Raw genomic sequence first — 17773 nt, 5'->3', positions numbered from 1 at the left:
AGATTTTTGTTGTTGTTGTTGTTACTATTTTGTTTTACTGTGTCATTAGCCCAACAGCAATTTGATTAAAAGTCTCTATAGCTTCTGAGATACTAATATTAAAGGTGAGGTAGTAGTCTCTGAAATCTAGTGGTGAGCAATCCAGCCAATAATAAAATCATTGCTTCAAGGTTTTATTATGACAGTAATTTATATTAACCTAAACTATGAATCAATCCTAAGAGTCTAAATATATCAGAGACTTACAGAGAAATGTGTTTTTGCTATAAATTTCTTCATAGAGAAGCAAATTAATGTTGTTAGGTGCTGTCAAGTCATCTCTGACTCATAACGACCTTATGTACAACAGAATGAAACACTGAGCAGTCCTATGCCAGCCTCACAATCCGTGCTGTAGCTGAGCCCATTGTTACAGCTACTGTGTCAATCCATTTTGTTGAAGGCCTTCCCTTTTTTTGTTGACCCTCCACTTTATCAAGCATGATGTCCTTCTCCAGAGAATGGTCCCTTTTGACAACATGACCAATGTAGGTGAGACAAAGTCTGGCCATTCTTTCTTGCAAGGAGCATTCTGGGCTGCACTTCCTCCAGGACAGATTTATTAGTTCTTTTTGCAGTCCATGGTATTCTGAGTATTCTTCACCAACATGACAACTCAGAAGCATCAACTCTTCTTCGGTCTTCCCTATTCATTGTCCAGCTCTCACATGCATACGAGGCAAGAGAAAATACCATGGCCTGGACTACGCACACCTTAGTCTTCAAGGAGACATCTTTGCTCTTCAGCACTTGAAAGAGGTCTTTTGTACAAGATTGTTCCAATACAATACATTGTCTGATATCTTGGCTGCTGCTTCCATTGTTGTTGATTGTAGAACCAAGTAATATGAAGTCTTTGACAACTTCAATCTTTTCTCCATTTATCAAGATCCTGCTCGTTGGTCCAGTTGTGAGGATTTTTGTTTTCTTTACATTGAGGGCTAAGGCATTTCACTGCTAACCAGAAGCTGCCAGTTCAAACCCACCAGCCACTCCTCAGAAGGAAGATTGAGTGATCTACTTCCATAGTGATACTGCCTCAAAAACCCAAGAGGAGTCACTATTAAGTCAGATCTGACTTGACGGCAGTGAGTTTAGTTTGGTTTTTTGGTAATCCATACTGTAGACTGTAGTCTTCAATCTTCATCAATAAGTGCCTGAAGTCATCCTCACTTTCAACAAACAAAGTTGTGTCATCTGAGTATCACAGGTTGTTAATGACCCTTCCTCCAATCCTGATGCCACATTCTTCTTGATATAGTCCAGCTTCTCGGATTATTTGCTTAACATACAGATTGAATAAGTATGGTGAAAGGATACAACGCTGACACACTCCCTTCCTGATTTTAAACCATGCAGTATCTGCTTGTTCTATTTGAACAACAGCCTCCTGGTCTTATGTACAAGTTCTTCATTAATACAATTAAGTGTTCTGGAATTCCCATTCTTCTCAATGTTATCCATAATTTGTTATGATCCACACATATGTCGAATGTCTTTGCATAGTCAATAAAACACAAGTAAACATCTTTCTGGTATTCTTTGCTTTCAGCCAAGATCTTTCCTACATCAGCTATGATATCTCAAGTTCTACGTCTGCTTCTGAATCCAGCTTGCATTTCTGGAAGTTCTCTGTTAGTATACTGCTGCAAACATTTTTGAATTATCTTCAGTAAGGTTCAGTAAGGAGCTCTGGTAATGTAGTGCCTAAGGCACTTGACTGCTAACCAGAAGGCTGGTGGTTCAAACTACCAGCCACTCCTCAGAAGGAAGGTTGGGCAATCTACTTCCATAGTGATACCACCTTGGAAACCCAAGGAGGGGTTGCTATGAGGCAGGACTGACTCAACGGCCCATAACAACACAAGATTTTAATTGCATGTGATATTGATGGTATTGTTTAATAATTTCCACATTCTGTGGGATCACCTTTCTTTGGAATAGATACAAATATGAACCTCTTCCAGTCAGTTAATCAGGTAGCTGTCTTCCAAATCTCTTGGCATAGTCGAGTGACTGCCTTTAGTGTGGCATCCATTTGTTGAAACATCTCAGTGGTTATTCCATCAATTCCTGGAGCCTTGTTTTTCACCAATTCCTTCAGCACAGCTTTTACTTCTTCGATACCATTAGTTCTTGATCATATGCCACCTCCTGAAATGGATGAACATCAACCAGTTCTTTTTGGTATAGTGACTCTGTGTATTCCTTCCATCTTCTTTTGATGTATCCTGCATCAATTATTCAATATATTGCCCACAGAATCTTTCAGTATTGCAACTTGAGGCTTAAATTTTTTCCTCAGTTCTTTCAGCTTGAGAAATACCGAGTGAGTTCTTCTTCCCTTTTGGTTTTCTAACTCCAGGTCTTTGCACATTTCATTATAATAATTGGCTTCATCTTCTCAAGCTGCTCTTTGAAATCTTCTGTTGAGCTCTTTTATTATTTCTTCCATTTTCTCTACCTACTCTTCACTTAAGGGCAAGTTTCAGAGTCTCTTCTGACATCCATATTGGTCTTTTTTTCCTTTGCTGTCTTTTTAATGACCTTTTGCTTTCTTCATAGATGTTCTTGATGTCCTCCTACAATTCCTCTGGTTTTTGGTCACTGATGTTCAGTGCATCAAATGTATTCTTTAAATAGGCTCTAAATTCAGGAGGAATATTATCAAGGTCATATTTTGGCTCTCATGAACTTCTTTTAATTGTCTTTGACTTCAAGTTAAATTTGCATATGAGCAGTTGATGGTCTGTTCCACTGTTCCACAATCAGTTCCTGGCCTTTTGTGGCTGAAGATACTGAGCTTTTCTGTCACCTCGTGCCACAGATGTAGTCAATCTGTGTACTCCATCTGGCAAAGTCCACATATATAGCCTCCGTTTGTGTTGTTGAAAAAAGGTATTTTCAATGAATAAATCATTGGTCTTGCAAAATACTATCGTGATCTCCAGCATTATTTCTATTACCAAGGCAATATTTTCAATTACCTCACCTTTGGCTTTGGTGGTTGGTGTATAAATTTGAATAATATTAGTATTAACTGGTCTTCCTTGTAGGCATATGGCTATTATCTTATCACTGACAACATTGTACTTCAGGATAGCTCTTGATACATTCTTTGTGATGATGAATGCCACACCCTTCCTCTTTGTCATTCCCGACATAATAGATCATATGGTTGTCTGATTCAGAATGACCAAAGCCAGTCTATTTCAGCTCATTAATGCCTAGGAAATCAATCTTTATGCATTCTATTTCATTTTTGACAACTTCCAATTTTCTTAGATTCATACTTCGTACATTCCATGTTCTGATTATTAATGGATGTTTGCAGCTGTTTATTATTTTAAGTTGTGCCACATCAGCAAATGGAGGTCTCAAAGCTTTACTCCATCTGCATCATTAAGGTCAGCTCTACTCTTAGGAGCTCTGGTAGCATAGTGGGTAAGGCACTTTACTGCTAACCAGAAGGCTGGCAGTTCAAACCCACCAGCCACTTCTTGGAAGGAAGATGGGGCAATCTACTTCTGCAGTGATACTGCCTCGGAAACCCAAGGAGGGGTCACTATGAGTCGAGTTCGACTCGATGGCACATAACAACAACAACAACAACTACTCTGAGGAGGCAGCCCTTCCCCAGTTGCATTTTGAGTGCCTTCCAACCTGAGGGACTCATCGTCTAGCACTGTATTGGATAGTGTTTCAGGTCCATTCGTAAAGTTTTGCAATAATATATCAGACAGTGTTTCACTGCTATTCATAAGGTTTTCACCTTATGAATAGGGTCATTTTCTTTGAGAAGTGGATGGCCTCTTCCTTCTTCTGAGTCTGTCTTAGTCTGGAAGCTCTGCTGAAACCTGTCCACCATGGATAACCCTTCTGGCATTTGAAACACCAGTGGCATAGCCTCCAGCCTCACAGCAACATGCAAGCCACCACAGTACGACAAACTGACAGACAAGTTTGTCTCCCTTAAAAAAAAAACCTCACTGCTGTAGGGTCGGACCTGACTCATAGTGACCTCTCCTTTGGTTTCCGAGGCAGGGTCACTATGGGAAATAGATTGCCCAGTCTTCGTTCCCGGGAGTGGCTGGTGGGTTTGAGCTGCCAGCCTTCTAGTTAGCAGTCATATGCCTTAGGCACTACACCACCAGAGCTCCTTTCTTGTTCCAAACTACTCCGCTCACATCCCGACCTCCCCCAGCCACTGCAACACCCACCGGCCCTACACGCCCAGCTCATTGCTTACGTGGCCTGCCCTGGGTGCTCCAAAACAAAAGCAAATAAATAAATATAAAGGCTTGGTTTTTAAAAGAAATATAGCAGCACAAAGGAAGAACCAAAAAAATGTGAATATGTATCAACCAAAAAATATTATTTTACATTTCTCTTAGTAGCTTCTTGCATATCACTGATAGCAAGTTACGTTTTCTGATTAATATAAATTCTTACCCAGTCTTCCCATTTTGGTCATGTGAGTGACTCGCTGGTTATAATTTATAGTTTTAATTAAAATTCCTATTTGCATGTAGTAGTCTTATTACTTCCATATTTAAGATCTGATTTCTTTCAGTCCTTAAGTCTTTGAAAATTTGCATGACTTGATATAATAATGTCTTTTTAAAGAACTTAAAGTTCTCAATCCCACAAGAGGCCATCTCTGTTTTCTAATGGGTAAACTAAAGTACAAATATCTGATTGTTGTCTTTTTTCTGAGTCATTGAACTGAGGATACTAGATAAGACAGCACATCTCTCCACTTTCTAATCTACTAGTTAAGAACTTAGTTCTTATTTCTTTGGGGAGTCAGATAAATTTCAGAAGGGCCAGATATATGGGGATCCAGCAATTGTTTTAAGGCTCAAAATTTGTAGTTCAAACTGCATTTACTTAGTTCCTCCTCAGCCACATGCAGAGCTGTCCTGACTATGTGAATGAGAAATAATTTCTAACATTTTATGACTTTTTTCCTAATTTTCTTAGATTACAGCGTCAAATCCATGCTAAAGATAATGAAATCAAGAATCTTAAAGAACAACTTTCCGTGAAAAGGTACCTGTCAAAACTTAGTTTTTTATTTGGTTGAATGTGTTGTTTCTGAAACTCTGTATTTCACTCAGCATTCTTGGGTAAGGTTGTTGTTGTTGTGTGCTGTTGAGTTGATCCTGACTCATAGCAACCCTTAATACAGCATAAAACTGCCCATGGTGTTTCCAAGGCTGTAATCTTTATGGGAGCAGATCACCAGGTCTTTTCCTCCCATGAAGCAGCTGGGTGGGTTAGATCACAGGTCTTTTCATTACAGCCAAGCTTTTAATCATTTCACTACCAGGGTATTGCTTCTTCTAGCTAGGGTAGCTATATAATTTATCATCGAAACTGGGGAACATTTTAGCATAAAAGTGAGCAGTATCAATAATCACATCAGGACAACAGTAGGTATCGTAGGAAAACTGGAAGGTATAGTCACCTTAGCTCTGGCCATAGAAACTGCTGAGAGAGATTAAATCACCAAAGTTATGCTCCCACAACAAATTATTGTCAGGGACTGGAGTCTGAGAGTTCTTATTTTTTTTACTTAATCAATCTACTAGATGTGACTGCTTTATGAAATTGGTTGAGTTTTATTCTGATTGATATATTTTTGCCTGTAAGGATTTTTTATGTCAGTTTTATTTACACATAATTTGTATAACATCAAATTGACACTGTTAAAGTGTAAAATGTTGTGGTTTTTGGTATATTCTCAGAGTTGCGCAACTATTAACCACTATCTAATTCCAGAACATTTTCATCACTCCCAAAAGAAATCCCAAAGCCATTAGCAGTCACTCTCCATACTCCCCTCCCCCAGCTTCTGGCAACTACTGATCTACTCTGTATCTTTACAGATTTACCTGGTCTAAACATTTAATATAAACAGAATTATATACTATGTGGCCTCTTATAACTGACTTCTTAGCCTATGTTTTAAAAAAGTTCATCCACGTTTTCACATGTATCACTATTCATTCCTTTTAATGTATAAATAATATTCCAATGTATGGTATACCACATTTTGTTTGTTCATTCATCATTTACTGGGTATTTGAGTTTGGGTTGATTCCACTTTTTTGGCTATTATCCATAATGCTGCTATGAGCGTTCATGTTCAATTTTTGTATGGACATATGTTTTATATTCTCTTGGGTATATACCTAAGAGTGGAATTGCAGGCTCTTGTGGTAATTCTATATTTAAGATTTTGAGGAACTGCCCAACTGGTTTCTATAGTGTTCCCATCATTTTACATTCCCACCAGCAGTGTGTGAGGGTTCCAGTTTCTCTACATCCTCGTCAACACTTGTTATTATCTTTTTTTTTTTCCCAGCCACTATAGTGCGTAGTGGGTGTGAAGTGTTATATCATTTTTTTTGAACCCTCAGAGGCCAGTGTTTACTTTTAACTTTTTATTAAGAATATTTTCAAAGAGTCACAAAAGTAAAGAGAGTAGCTTATTGAACCCACAGCATCCATTGTCTAGATACAATGATTAAATCTTATCAACCCATGACCAATTTTGTTTCTTCTATAGCCCTGATCATTTTTCTGCTCTTCTATTTTTAAATAATTATTTAAGTTTTTGAATAATTTTTTTTGGTGAAAGTCACATAACATTAACCACTTTAAAGTGTTCATACAATTCATTGGCATTTAGTACATTCACAATTGTGTGCAACCACCACCCTTATCTAGTTCTAAAACATTTTCATCCTTCAAAAATAAAACTCCTTACTCATTAATCGGGAGCTCTGGTGGCGTAGCGTCTAAGGCATCTGACTGCTAACCAGAAGGCTGGTAGTTCAAAGCCACCAGCCACTCCCCAGAAGGAAGGTTGGGCAATCTACCTCTATAGTGATAGAGCCTCAGAAACCCAAGGAGGGGTCGCTATGAGTCAGACCTGACTTGATGGCAGCGGGTTTACTCATTAATCAATTTATCCTCATTCTCCTCTCCCCTAAGTCCTTGGCACCACCAATCTGCTTTCTGTCTCTATGGATTTATCCATTCTGGATATTTCATATAAATGGAATCATAACAATATGTGACCTTTAGTGTCTGCTTTCTTTCACTTAGCATACTATTTTTGAAACTTATCCATGTTGTACATGAATCAATACTTCATTCTTTTTTGTTATTACTAAATAATATTCTATTGTATGTATATGCCATGGTTAGTTTATCCATTAACTTGTTTCTATCTTTTGGCTGTTGTACGTAGTGCTGCTGTGAACATTTGTGTGCAAGTATTTGTTTGAATATGTTATAATTCTTTTGGGTGTATGCATAGGAGTGGAATTGTTGGGAAAATGGTAATTCTATGTTTGACTTTTTTTAGGAGTCACCAACCATTTTCCATAGCAGCTGAACCATCTTATACTCCTATCAGCAATGTAGGGAGCTCTGGTAGCGTAGTGCCTAAGGCACTTGACTGCTAACCAGAAGGCTGGCGGTTCAAATCCACCAGCCATTCCTTGGAAGGAAGATGGGGCAATTTACTTCCGTAGTGATACTGCCTTGGAAACCCAAGGAGGGGTCGCTATGAGTCGGGTCTGACTCGACAGCACATAATAATATAACAACAATCAGCAATGTAAGGAGCTCTGGTGGCATAGGGGTTAGGACATTTGGCTGCTAACCAGAAGGTCAGCAGTTCAAATCCATAAGCTGATCCATTGGGGGTTGCTATGAGTCGGAATTGACTCAATGGCAGTGCATTTGGTTTTTTTTTTTTTTTTTTGTTAACACTAATGCACAAGGGTTCCAATTTCTCCACATCATTTCCAACAGTTAAGTATTTTTCCCCCCTTTTTAAATTAGAGCCCTCCTAATGGGTGGGAAATGGTACTTCATTGTTTTTGTTGCATGGTTTTGTTTTGCATTTTCTTGATTCATGATCTTGAGCATATTTTCATACACTTATTAGCCATTTGTGCATTTTTTTTGTTTTTGAGAAATGTCTGTTCAAATCCTTTACATGCTTTTTGAAATTCAGTTATTTGTCTTATTATTGTAAAGTTTTAGGAGTTCTGTTTGGAGACAAGTCCCTCATGAAATACATGGTTTCCAAATTCTATATCTCATTCTAGAGGTTATCTTTTCACTTTCCCGTTGGTGTCTTTTGATGCACAAAAGTTTTCAATTTGATGAAGTCTAATTTATCTACTTTTTCTTTTGTTCTCATACATATAATTTTTCACAATGTTTAATAACCTAGTAATTAATTCCTTTTGTGTTAATATATTGGTATAGTATTTTATGACTTTTTTTCTCCTAAAAAAACTCCGGCTTTAATGGCATTTAGAATATACTATTATATTTAGACTATACTATTTCACTAGGTTTTTCTTCAATGTTTGTTAGGTGCTGAAGCATCCAGATGTTTCTAATAAAACATCGAGAATAGCTTTTGTGAAGGCCCTTTTGCAATTTTATATTTTCAATTAATTCTTTTTATTAAATATAGAATTTAGTTTGTATGCACTAGTGTTTTGGGATTCAAGCGTGGAAAGCTGAGATGGAATAGAAAAAGAAAAAAAATTTTAAAAAACTTCTCAGATAGACAGTTTCCATCAATGCCCTTCATAAGCAATATCTTTACCCCTCTCTTTCTGTCTCTCTCTCTCTCTCTCAAGCTATAGGATTTGTTTTCATTTTAGGTGTTTGAGCACTGAAATAACCAGTATATTTTATGATGTGACTTAGCTTTATAGTAAAACAAACCAAACCCATTGCCATCAACTTGATGCCAACTCAGATTGACCCTATAGGACAGAGTTGAATTGTCCTATAGGGTCTCCAAAGCGGTAAATTTTTACAGAAACAGACTGCCTCCTCCATCGCTCATGGAATGACTGATAGGGTCAGACCATCAACCTTTCAGTTAGCAGCCTCAGCAGTTGAGCTCTTTAACCATTACACCACCAATGCTCCTTAACTTTATAACCAGGATGATAAAAACCTTTATGATTACTATTGCTGCAATAGAAAAAAGGTATACCTAAACTTTATTTTATGCCAGTTTATTAGTAATAGCTAACATTTATTTAGTACTTATTATTATTGCCAGATACAAAAGGCCTTATGTAGATTATCTTAATGAATTTTCACAACTATTTGAGATAAGTATTACAATTTTCTCTGTTTTTAAATATGAGGAAACTGAGGCAAAGAGTAGTTAAGTAACTCATCAAAAGTTTCACATTTAATAAATTGTGGAATTTAGATTCATCTTGCAGCAACTTGATTTCAGAGCCACGTTGTTAATCATAATATCTATACTAATGATATTAAAACTTCTCATCTCTTTATGATAGAAAGGATGGTCAAGCGGCACCTACTCGTTTGTATATGCTGTATACTTCTCTAAGAAATAATTTCCTGTTTACTGTATACCTTGTATCTTTCTTCCTCTGAATAAGATGGAAGAGACTTTTCTTTTTTGCTGTGATGTTACTGACAATCACGGTCAAATATTTCAGGTCTCAGTGGGAAGTGGAGAAGCATAATCTGGAAAGCACAATTAAAACACACCTGAATAAACTGAGTACAGAAACCAACAGAGCTTCAACAGCTGAGGTAAAACCAGACAGAAAAAACCACCACTAACAACAACAAATGGGATAGGATGGGGGATTTAATATATTAAAGAATTGTAAAGAAGACTGCTTTTTGAATAAACAGACATAAGACATTTTAGGATCAGCTGGGAAAACTCTGGTGCCTTTTGACTCATTGGTATAGTATATTATTCATGAGTACTTGAATGTTGATGACCTTATATTGTATTTTCTCAGATAACTCCAAGAAATTGTTCTACTACGATGTGTATAGCAAATGGAAGTATTTTGGGAAAATCCTTATAAAGCCAGATTACTAAGCTAAACTTCTAAGGGTAACATCTCACTGTGGCTGTGATTCCTCCTTTTTCTTCTACTGCTCCTCTGATTTCCCAAAACACATACCTATCATGCACTCCGATGTCAAAATGCAACTTACCTTCCAGACCCCCTAAAGTTATCAAATTTCTTCTGGGTTAGCCTTAAACACCACAGTTAGGGTATCTCAAAAGAAATGTGATTGTATGTGTTCATGCAATTTTTATTTATAGATAACCAAACTTGATATACAATAAGATTCACATTTTTGGAGAACTCACTGACATTAAAAGCATTACAAAACCTTCCTGCCTCTGTCATGGGTAAGCTCTATTCTCTAGCAGAGTACTTGAGATTCTGAAGTCACCAACCAAGGAGTCATATCTGAACCAAAAATCCCTGGGGAATAAATTGTTGGAGTATTAGCTTTAATAAAAGAAAGAGCTCAGATTACCATAAAAGTGTTTTTCACTGCTTTTAGTCAGAAAGGAAAGTTGCTTTCTACTTTTGGTACTAATTTTAGAAAGAAAGCACTTGTTAACACTTAATGCTGCCTAAGAGTGTAATAAGGTATTTTTAGTGGACACTGAGCAATTGGTAGTAAACAAAACAAACACAGAGCCTAAGTGTTCTTGCATCAGTAAAAGTACACCGATTTCTGCTTTGGGAGAAATTTGCCTACATGACCTCCAGGGCCCATTTGGTTCTGTATGTTCTGTTTATTTTTTTACATCATCAATGAAAATAAAGTAGATATCAGACCTTCTTCTAAGTGTTCTTAAACTTTACTGCATACTAGAGTAACTGGAGAGCTTTTAAAAATCTAGATGAATAAGCTGTACCCAATATTAATGAAATTAGAATCTCTGGGACCAAGACAACATTCTGTAAAGTTTACCAGATGATTTGAGTAAATGTGCAGATTTGTAAATTAATATTCTAGAGTGTTTATCAACCCAGTAACCATTGAATTAAAAAAAAATTACATTGTTCAAAAAGTTTTTATAATGTCCAGAAGCTCAGGTGCAGTTGGAAAATGTTGAGAAATAGCTTAAAATTTACTTGAGATGACTGAGAAGAGATGTGTTTATTTGCACAAGTTAAGAAGGACATCTTTAACTCCTTTCTTTTTCTCAAAAATCTGTAGGTATATTTCTTACAGTGTCGTCGAGACTTTGGTTTGCTTCATCTAGAGCAGACAGAAAGGGAGTGTCTCAGCCAGCTTGCCAGGGTGACTCACATGGCGGCAAGGTAACCTTTCCCTCCTAATGCACTTTGAATTTCAGAGATATTTGCAGAGGGCTCCAAGGTTGAGCTTATCTGTGATGTGTTTTACATATATGATATTGAACTTTAGAGTAAAGAACCCACTTTGTTTTCTTTAAACTTCAAAAGTCATTTAGTTACTTTGATGCTTTTGCTTTGTTGCCTCCGTTGAAGCACTGTGAAGTCTGCTCAGTGAAGTAATAGCGGCTGACAGAATTTTTTTCCTTCCTCTGGGTAAAACATCAAAAGTTCCATGCAGAGATATACATAAAGGGCAGACATTTATAAAACAAGGTGAATTCTAATTGGAAATGTTTTCATAATTGTTTTCCCTTCTAATACTTGATGTTAAATACTTTTAGAATAAGATGGGAGAAATAGCACTATATTAATACTTAAAATCATATTAAAGACAGTTTCCTGTTATACTCTAAATGAATGGCTTTTAAATATTGGAAAGGCTGTATCAAATCCTCCTCAAATTTACAATATTAGGGGAAATACTCTCAAACTCAAATAATTGAGTTTGACCTGGTCTGGGACCATGTTGTCTTTTTTTTTTTTTTTGGTCATTCTTTTTAAAAGATGATCATGTCAATGATGATGATGATGATTTAATTCTAACAAATCAGAATCTGATATTGAGCAAGAGTCTCAGGATATTCTGATGTGTGTTCTGGTTTGGGAATCTCTGTTGTAAGTCATCTGTCTATGTGCTCAATAGAGGGATTTCAAATTTTTAAGGTCACTTTGAATGAGAGACTCTCATTGATAACATACTCTGCTCTTTTAAAATAATTATGGTGGGGGATACTGGGGTGGGGATGTTATAACAGATAGAGCTTTTTGAAAGGCCTCATGAAATCTTTCTCTTAGAGCTGACTGACTCCAAAACTGTTTTAGGTTTAGTAACGACATTTGTTGAGCATGGATTACCAGAGCCTGCTATGTTTGTGCAATTTTTGCACTGTACAAAGCCAAAATCTAATGCTCCCAGACAAGGTACTTTTTTCTAATTTGCCTTCCCTGAGAGAATGCCTTTCTCTAACTTGCCAAGAAACTGGATAAGCCAACTGCAGCCATGTGAAGATGTACAAAACCAGCCTCCAGGATGAGTCAAACATCTTGAAAACACTCAAGCATCTCTGGGAATGTTCTTGTGTTAGGTGAATAGGGCAATTCCTCTGTTAGGTCTTCTCTGTCTCCCTACTTCACTGGAAGAATTTATTTACAAAGGTTTTAAAATACATCCTAAGGAATGATGCCATCAAGACCGAAACATATTTGGTCTTCTAAAAGCATAAGTTATATTTGGTATTGAGACAAGAATTACTGTGTAGTTTTTATTTTCATTTTTAATAACAAGCCCTTCCATGCATCTTTGTGCCCACTTGATGTAATTGTTGGTCAAGGAGGTAATTTTGTGTTTAATATTATTTACTGAAGAACATATTGGAAAATTTTTGGAACCTAAACGATATATAAAACAAAAGATTTATCTCATATGTCTCTTTTCTAAACCAGCAACCTAGAATCACTTCAGTTAAAGGCTGCAGTAGACAGTTGGAATGCCATTGTGATGGATGTTAGAAACAAGATTGCATTCCTCAGGGTAAGTGCTGAAGTACATGTATAGTAAATTGGCTGAATGTTATGGGTGGTATACTTAAAAATCTACAATTAAAAACATTTTAAGAGAAATTTAAGTTATTAATATTCCAGTTATTAACAGTGCTGTTTTCCATTTGAGATTGATTTCTTCCATGTAGTTAATTGTAGCTTGCACACTAAACGCAAACATATGGTCATTGTGATCTTTATTTGATCCCCATAGCCCAGGAAATGATTAACTCAAAAATTGCTCCTCACACCTGGTTTCCCTAGAATTCCAAAACTAACTCTGTCCCAATCAAAAGAAATATCTTAACATGGTCTGAATAATAATGTGCTTAAAGTATTAAAGGAAAATCAATTTGACATGTATGAGTTTCAGCCTTAGCTTTTTATGTAATGATTCCATAATGCAAAACAACAAATTCTTAATTATTGATTTAATAGAATTAAGACCTTGCTAATAACAACAACAAAAAGTAATCTAAAGAGATAATCCATTGAATATTTATTATCCATTCATTTGGCCTTTGAATGTTTTTGTAGTCGTATTTTAAGGTTGATAAAATGTTCTATTATAATACATAAACTCATTGCCATCGAGTTGATTCCAACTCATAGTGACCCCCATTGGGTGTCCAAGGCTGTAAATCTTTGCAGAAGTAGACCACCTCATCATTCTTCCACAGAGTGGGTAGTGGCTTTGAACCACTGACCTTCTGGTTAGCAGCCAAATGCCTTATATATATGTGTATTATTATAATGACTTAATGTTGATATTTTCATGCAGTTTCACGACATTTTCGGCAAAACGATGAAGTTTAATTATATGCACAGTTGCCTCAAAAGGCACTAACAAATTCTCTAGATTTTTCCTTCTTGTTCTTATTTCTCTTCCTTAGTTGATCTTTAGTGATATTTAGCATTTTTGTTGGGTTATTCAAAGTTTTGGCCTTGAAAGAACAGCCCTTTGTTCTATTTCAAGCATATCTCTGTGGAAATTTCTGAATGTTTTGGTTTATAAGAAATTTTTTCCAGCTCCTGTGTACTGTTTATAACATAATATAGTATTGAAAAATGATGACAATACCAAAAAAAAATGTTGAAAACATTAAGCTTCAAGAAATAATGTCTCATTTTTGACAAAAATTCAAGAGACTAAAACAAAAGTAGATGTGGAGCTGAAGTGAGCTAAAGTGATAGCTTTTGAGATAAACAAAATAAGGATATTGAATGAATATTCTTAAAATTTCCACTCCAGTTTTAAAATGAACAACTGTTTTTATAAATAACTTTGTATATTTTTCTATATTTTAGCTATTATGCTGTTAGGTTCTTGAAACTTCAAGATCTTCTTTTACCTTATATCAGTGGTCCCTGTTTTTGGGCTAAGGATTATGAGAGGGCTAAGGAATAAGCACAAGGTATCTGTTAACACAGTGCCTAAGACATTTGACTACTAACCAGACAGTTGCTGGTTCAAACCCACCAGCCGCTTGGTGGAAGAATGATGGGGCAATCTACTTCTATAAAGTTCTACTGCCATGGAAACCCTGTGGGGGTCACTATGAGTCTGAATCAACTCAATAGTAGTGTGGTTTTTTTTTTTTTGGTGGTGCAGTACCTAAGGCATTTAACTGCTCACTGGCAGGTTAGCAATTCAAATCCACCAGCCGCTCTGCAGAAGGAAGACGGGGATATTTACTTCCTTAAAGATTTACTGCCCTAGAAACCCAGTGGTGTCACTGTGAGTTGGAGCATCTGTATCTTGTCAATCGACAGACACTTCTAAAATACAACTATTTACATGTGGGAAGAATGATCTACAGAATTGTTTTATGTCAAAAGAGGTTCTCCATACTGAAAATTCTATATTCCAAAACTGTACATTAGTTATTCCCATATGCTGTGTTTTTTGAAGTTAATTTTGCCCTCAGTATTGCTTCTCTTCTTCCATCAGACTCAGTACAATGAACAAATCAATAAGGTGAAGCAAGGGTTTGCCTTGAGTACCTTGCCTCCAGTACAGCTTCCACCACCACCACCGAATCCTGAGATACTGGTAAGAAATATAAGATTAAAAAAATTGCCATCTTCATCTGGATAAAATGATAAGGCTGTACAAATATTGAAAATGCAGTGTAATGTGTGCCCCAAATAGAATAAGCACATGTTGTGAATACTAATTATAATTTTGTTTCTGACTGCCAGTCTTCAGATTATGGAATTAGTTGACTGGCTCAGGTGAGGCCAAAGCATAGGTTGTATCACTAGGTTTTGGTCATTTATTTGATATCTAAAGAGGTAATATTTTTCATTTACTCTTTCAGTTTCCCTGTGTAATAGGAGATAATCATGAATACTTAGAATTCCCATTGTAGTCTATAACAGTTTCCTAGGGCTATTGTAAAAAATACCCCAAATTGGTAGGATAATTACAACAGAATCTTATTCTCTCACAGTTCTGGGGGTCAAAAGTCCAAAATCAAGTTGTTGGCAGGGCGTGTTCCCTCCAGAACCCCTGAAGGAGAATCCTTCCTTGCCTCCTCTAGCTTTTGAAAGCCTTAGGAGTTTCATGAGTGTTTTCTGTTAAGTGCCTCAGAATTCTTCCAGCCTCTTCCCATTAACCAATTCCAAAGGCATTTCCATGTATTAGGTATTTATTATAGTAGCACTCCACTTCTCAGTACCAAAATAAGCTGCCATGAGAAAGTACTGCAGACTGGTTGGCTTAAAATACCAGGAAATCTGTTCTCTAACAGTTCTGGAGTCTGTTGTTGTTAGGTGCCATTGAGTCGCCTCCAACTCATAGAGACTCTGTGCACAGCAGAATGAGACACTGCCCAGTCCTGTGCCAGCCTCACGATCTTTGCTATATCTGAAACCATCGTGGCAGCCACTGTGTCAGTCCATCTCGTTGAGGACCTTCCCATTTTTCATTGACACTCTGCTTCACCAAGTATGATATCTTTCTTCAGGGAGTGGTCCCTTCTGACAACATGACCAAAGTAGATGAGACGAAGTCTGGCCATTCTTGCTTCCAAGGAGGATTCCGGCTGCACTTCGTCCAGGACAGATTTGTTAGTTCTTTTAGCAGTCCATGGTACTTTCAGCATTTTTCTCCACCACTACAACTGAAAAGCATCAACTCTTCTTTGGTCGTCCTTATTCATTGTCCAGCTCTCACATGTATAAGAGGTGATTGAAAATACCTTGGGTTGGCTTAGGCACACCTTAGTCTTCAAGGAGACATCTTTGCTCTTTAGCACTTGAAAGAGGTATTTTGCAGCAGGTGTGCCCAATGCAGTACATCAGCTGATGTCTTGACTGCTGCTTCCATTGGTGTTGATGATACAACCAAGTAATATGAAGTCCTTGACAACTTCAGTCTTTTCTCTATCCATCGTGAAGTGGTTTATTAGACCAATTGTGAAGATTTTTGTTTTTTTAATATCGAGGTATAATCCATACTGCAGACTGTAGTCTTTAATCTTCATCAGTAAGTGCTTCAAGTCATCCTTACTTTCAGCAAGCAAAATTGTGTCATCTGTGTATCACAGATTGTTAATGAGTCTTCCTCCAATCCTGATGCCATGTTCTTCTTCATATAATCCAGTTTCTCAGATTATGTGCTCAGCATACAGATTGAATAAGTATGGTGTAAAGATACAAGCCTGACACATTCCCTTCATGATTTTAAACATCAAGGTATTTCAGTGCCATACTTCCTCTAAGCTTTTAAAGGAGAATCCTTTGCCTCTTCTAGCTTCTGGTAGGCCTAGACATTGCTTAGCTTATAGCTTCCTAACTCTCATCTCTGTTTCCATCTTCATGTGGCCATTACCACCCCACCCCACCCCAGTCTCTCTTCCACTCTTCATGTAAGGAAACCAGTCATATTGGATTAAGAGCCCACCCTACTCCCAGTATGATCTCATCTTTACATCTTTACATCATTATATCTGCATTGACCCTATTTCCAAATAAGGTCACATTCTGAAGTTCCAGGAAGGACTAGAATTTTGGGGAAAAACTGTACAACATGGTATATCCTCATATTAACCCTAGATGACTGAAACATCTCAGCTTATTACTATAGCAAGCTGTGTATTTCAACCCTCGTCTTCTACTTTAGGTTTTCTTTTCCTTAACTTTTTCCTTCTTTTCTACCTTCTACAGCAGTGACAGCTTTCACTTGGTACAGGGCTGTACTGTTGTTGTTAGGTGCCATCAACTTGGCTCCAACTCATAGTGACCAATAGAATGAAACACTGCCTGGCCCTGTACCAGCCTCACAATCATTGCTATACCTGAGCCCATCATGGCAGCCACTGCGTCAGTCCATCTCATTGAGGGCCTTTCCCTTTTTCACTAACCTTCCACTTTACGAAGCATGACATCCTTCTCCAGGGAATGGTTCCTTCTCACACCATGACCAAAGTAGATAAGATGGAGTCTGGCCATTCTCACTTCCAAGGAGCATTCTAGCTGCACTTCTTCCAGGACAGATTTGTTCATTCTGGCAGTGCATGATACTTTTATTATTCTTCGCCAACACCACAACTCAAAAGCATCGACTCCTCTTTGGTTTTCCTTATTCATTTTCTGGCTCTCACATGCATATGAGATGATTGGAAACACCATGGCACACCTTGTGTTAGGCATGCCTTAGTCTTCAAAGAGACATCTTTGCTCTTCAGCACTTGGAAGAGGTCTCTTGCAGCATATTTGTCTAGTGCAATATGTCTTCTGATTTCTTGACTGATGCTTCCATTGGTATCAATTGTTGTTGTTGTTAAGTGCTGTCGAGTTGTTTCTGACTCATAGTGACCCCATGCACAGCAGAACGAAACACTGCCCGATCCCACACCAGCCCCACAATCCCTGCTATACTTGAGCCCATCATCGCAGCCACCGTGTCAATCCATCTCGTTGAAGGC

The 17773-nt window shown here is 37.3% G+C and overlaps 1 protein-coding gene across 1 annotated transcript in view; it reads left to right on the top strand.

Annotated features, from left to right (window-relative positions):
* DZIP3 (DAZ interacting zinc finger protein 3) overlaps positions 1-17773 on the top strand; it is a 113822-nt gene that overhangs the window by 82992 nt on the left and 13057 nt on the right. Inside the window, exons 21-25 of the mRNA XM_042781753.1 lie at positions 5023-5091; positions 9561-9657; positions 11104-11207; positions 12747-12834; positions 14794-14895. Coding sequence (XP_042637687.1) covers positions 5023-5091; positions 9561-9657; positions 11104-11207; positions 12747-12834; positions 14794-14895 — 460 coding nt within the window. The remainder of the gene's footprint in view (positions 1-5022; positions 5092-9560; positions 9658-11103; positions 11208-12746; positions 12835-14793; positions 14896-17773) is intronic.

This window comes from Orycteropus afer, unplaced genomic scaffold, assembly GCF_000298275.1.
Source record: "Orycteropus afer afer isolate SDZICR_OR568_19922 unplaced genomic scaffold, OryAfe1.0 scaffold00166, whole genome shotgun sequence".
Lineage (NCBI taxonomy): Eukaryota > Metazoa > Chordata > Mammalia > Tubulidentata > Orycteropodidae > Orycteropus > Orycteropus afer.
The sequence above is the reverse complement of the archived record's forward strand: the minus strand, read 5'-3'. Positions and strand labels throughout refer to the sequence as shown.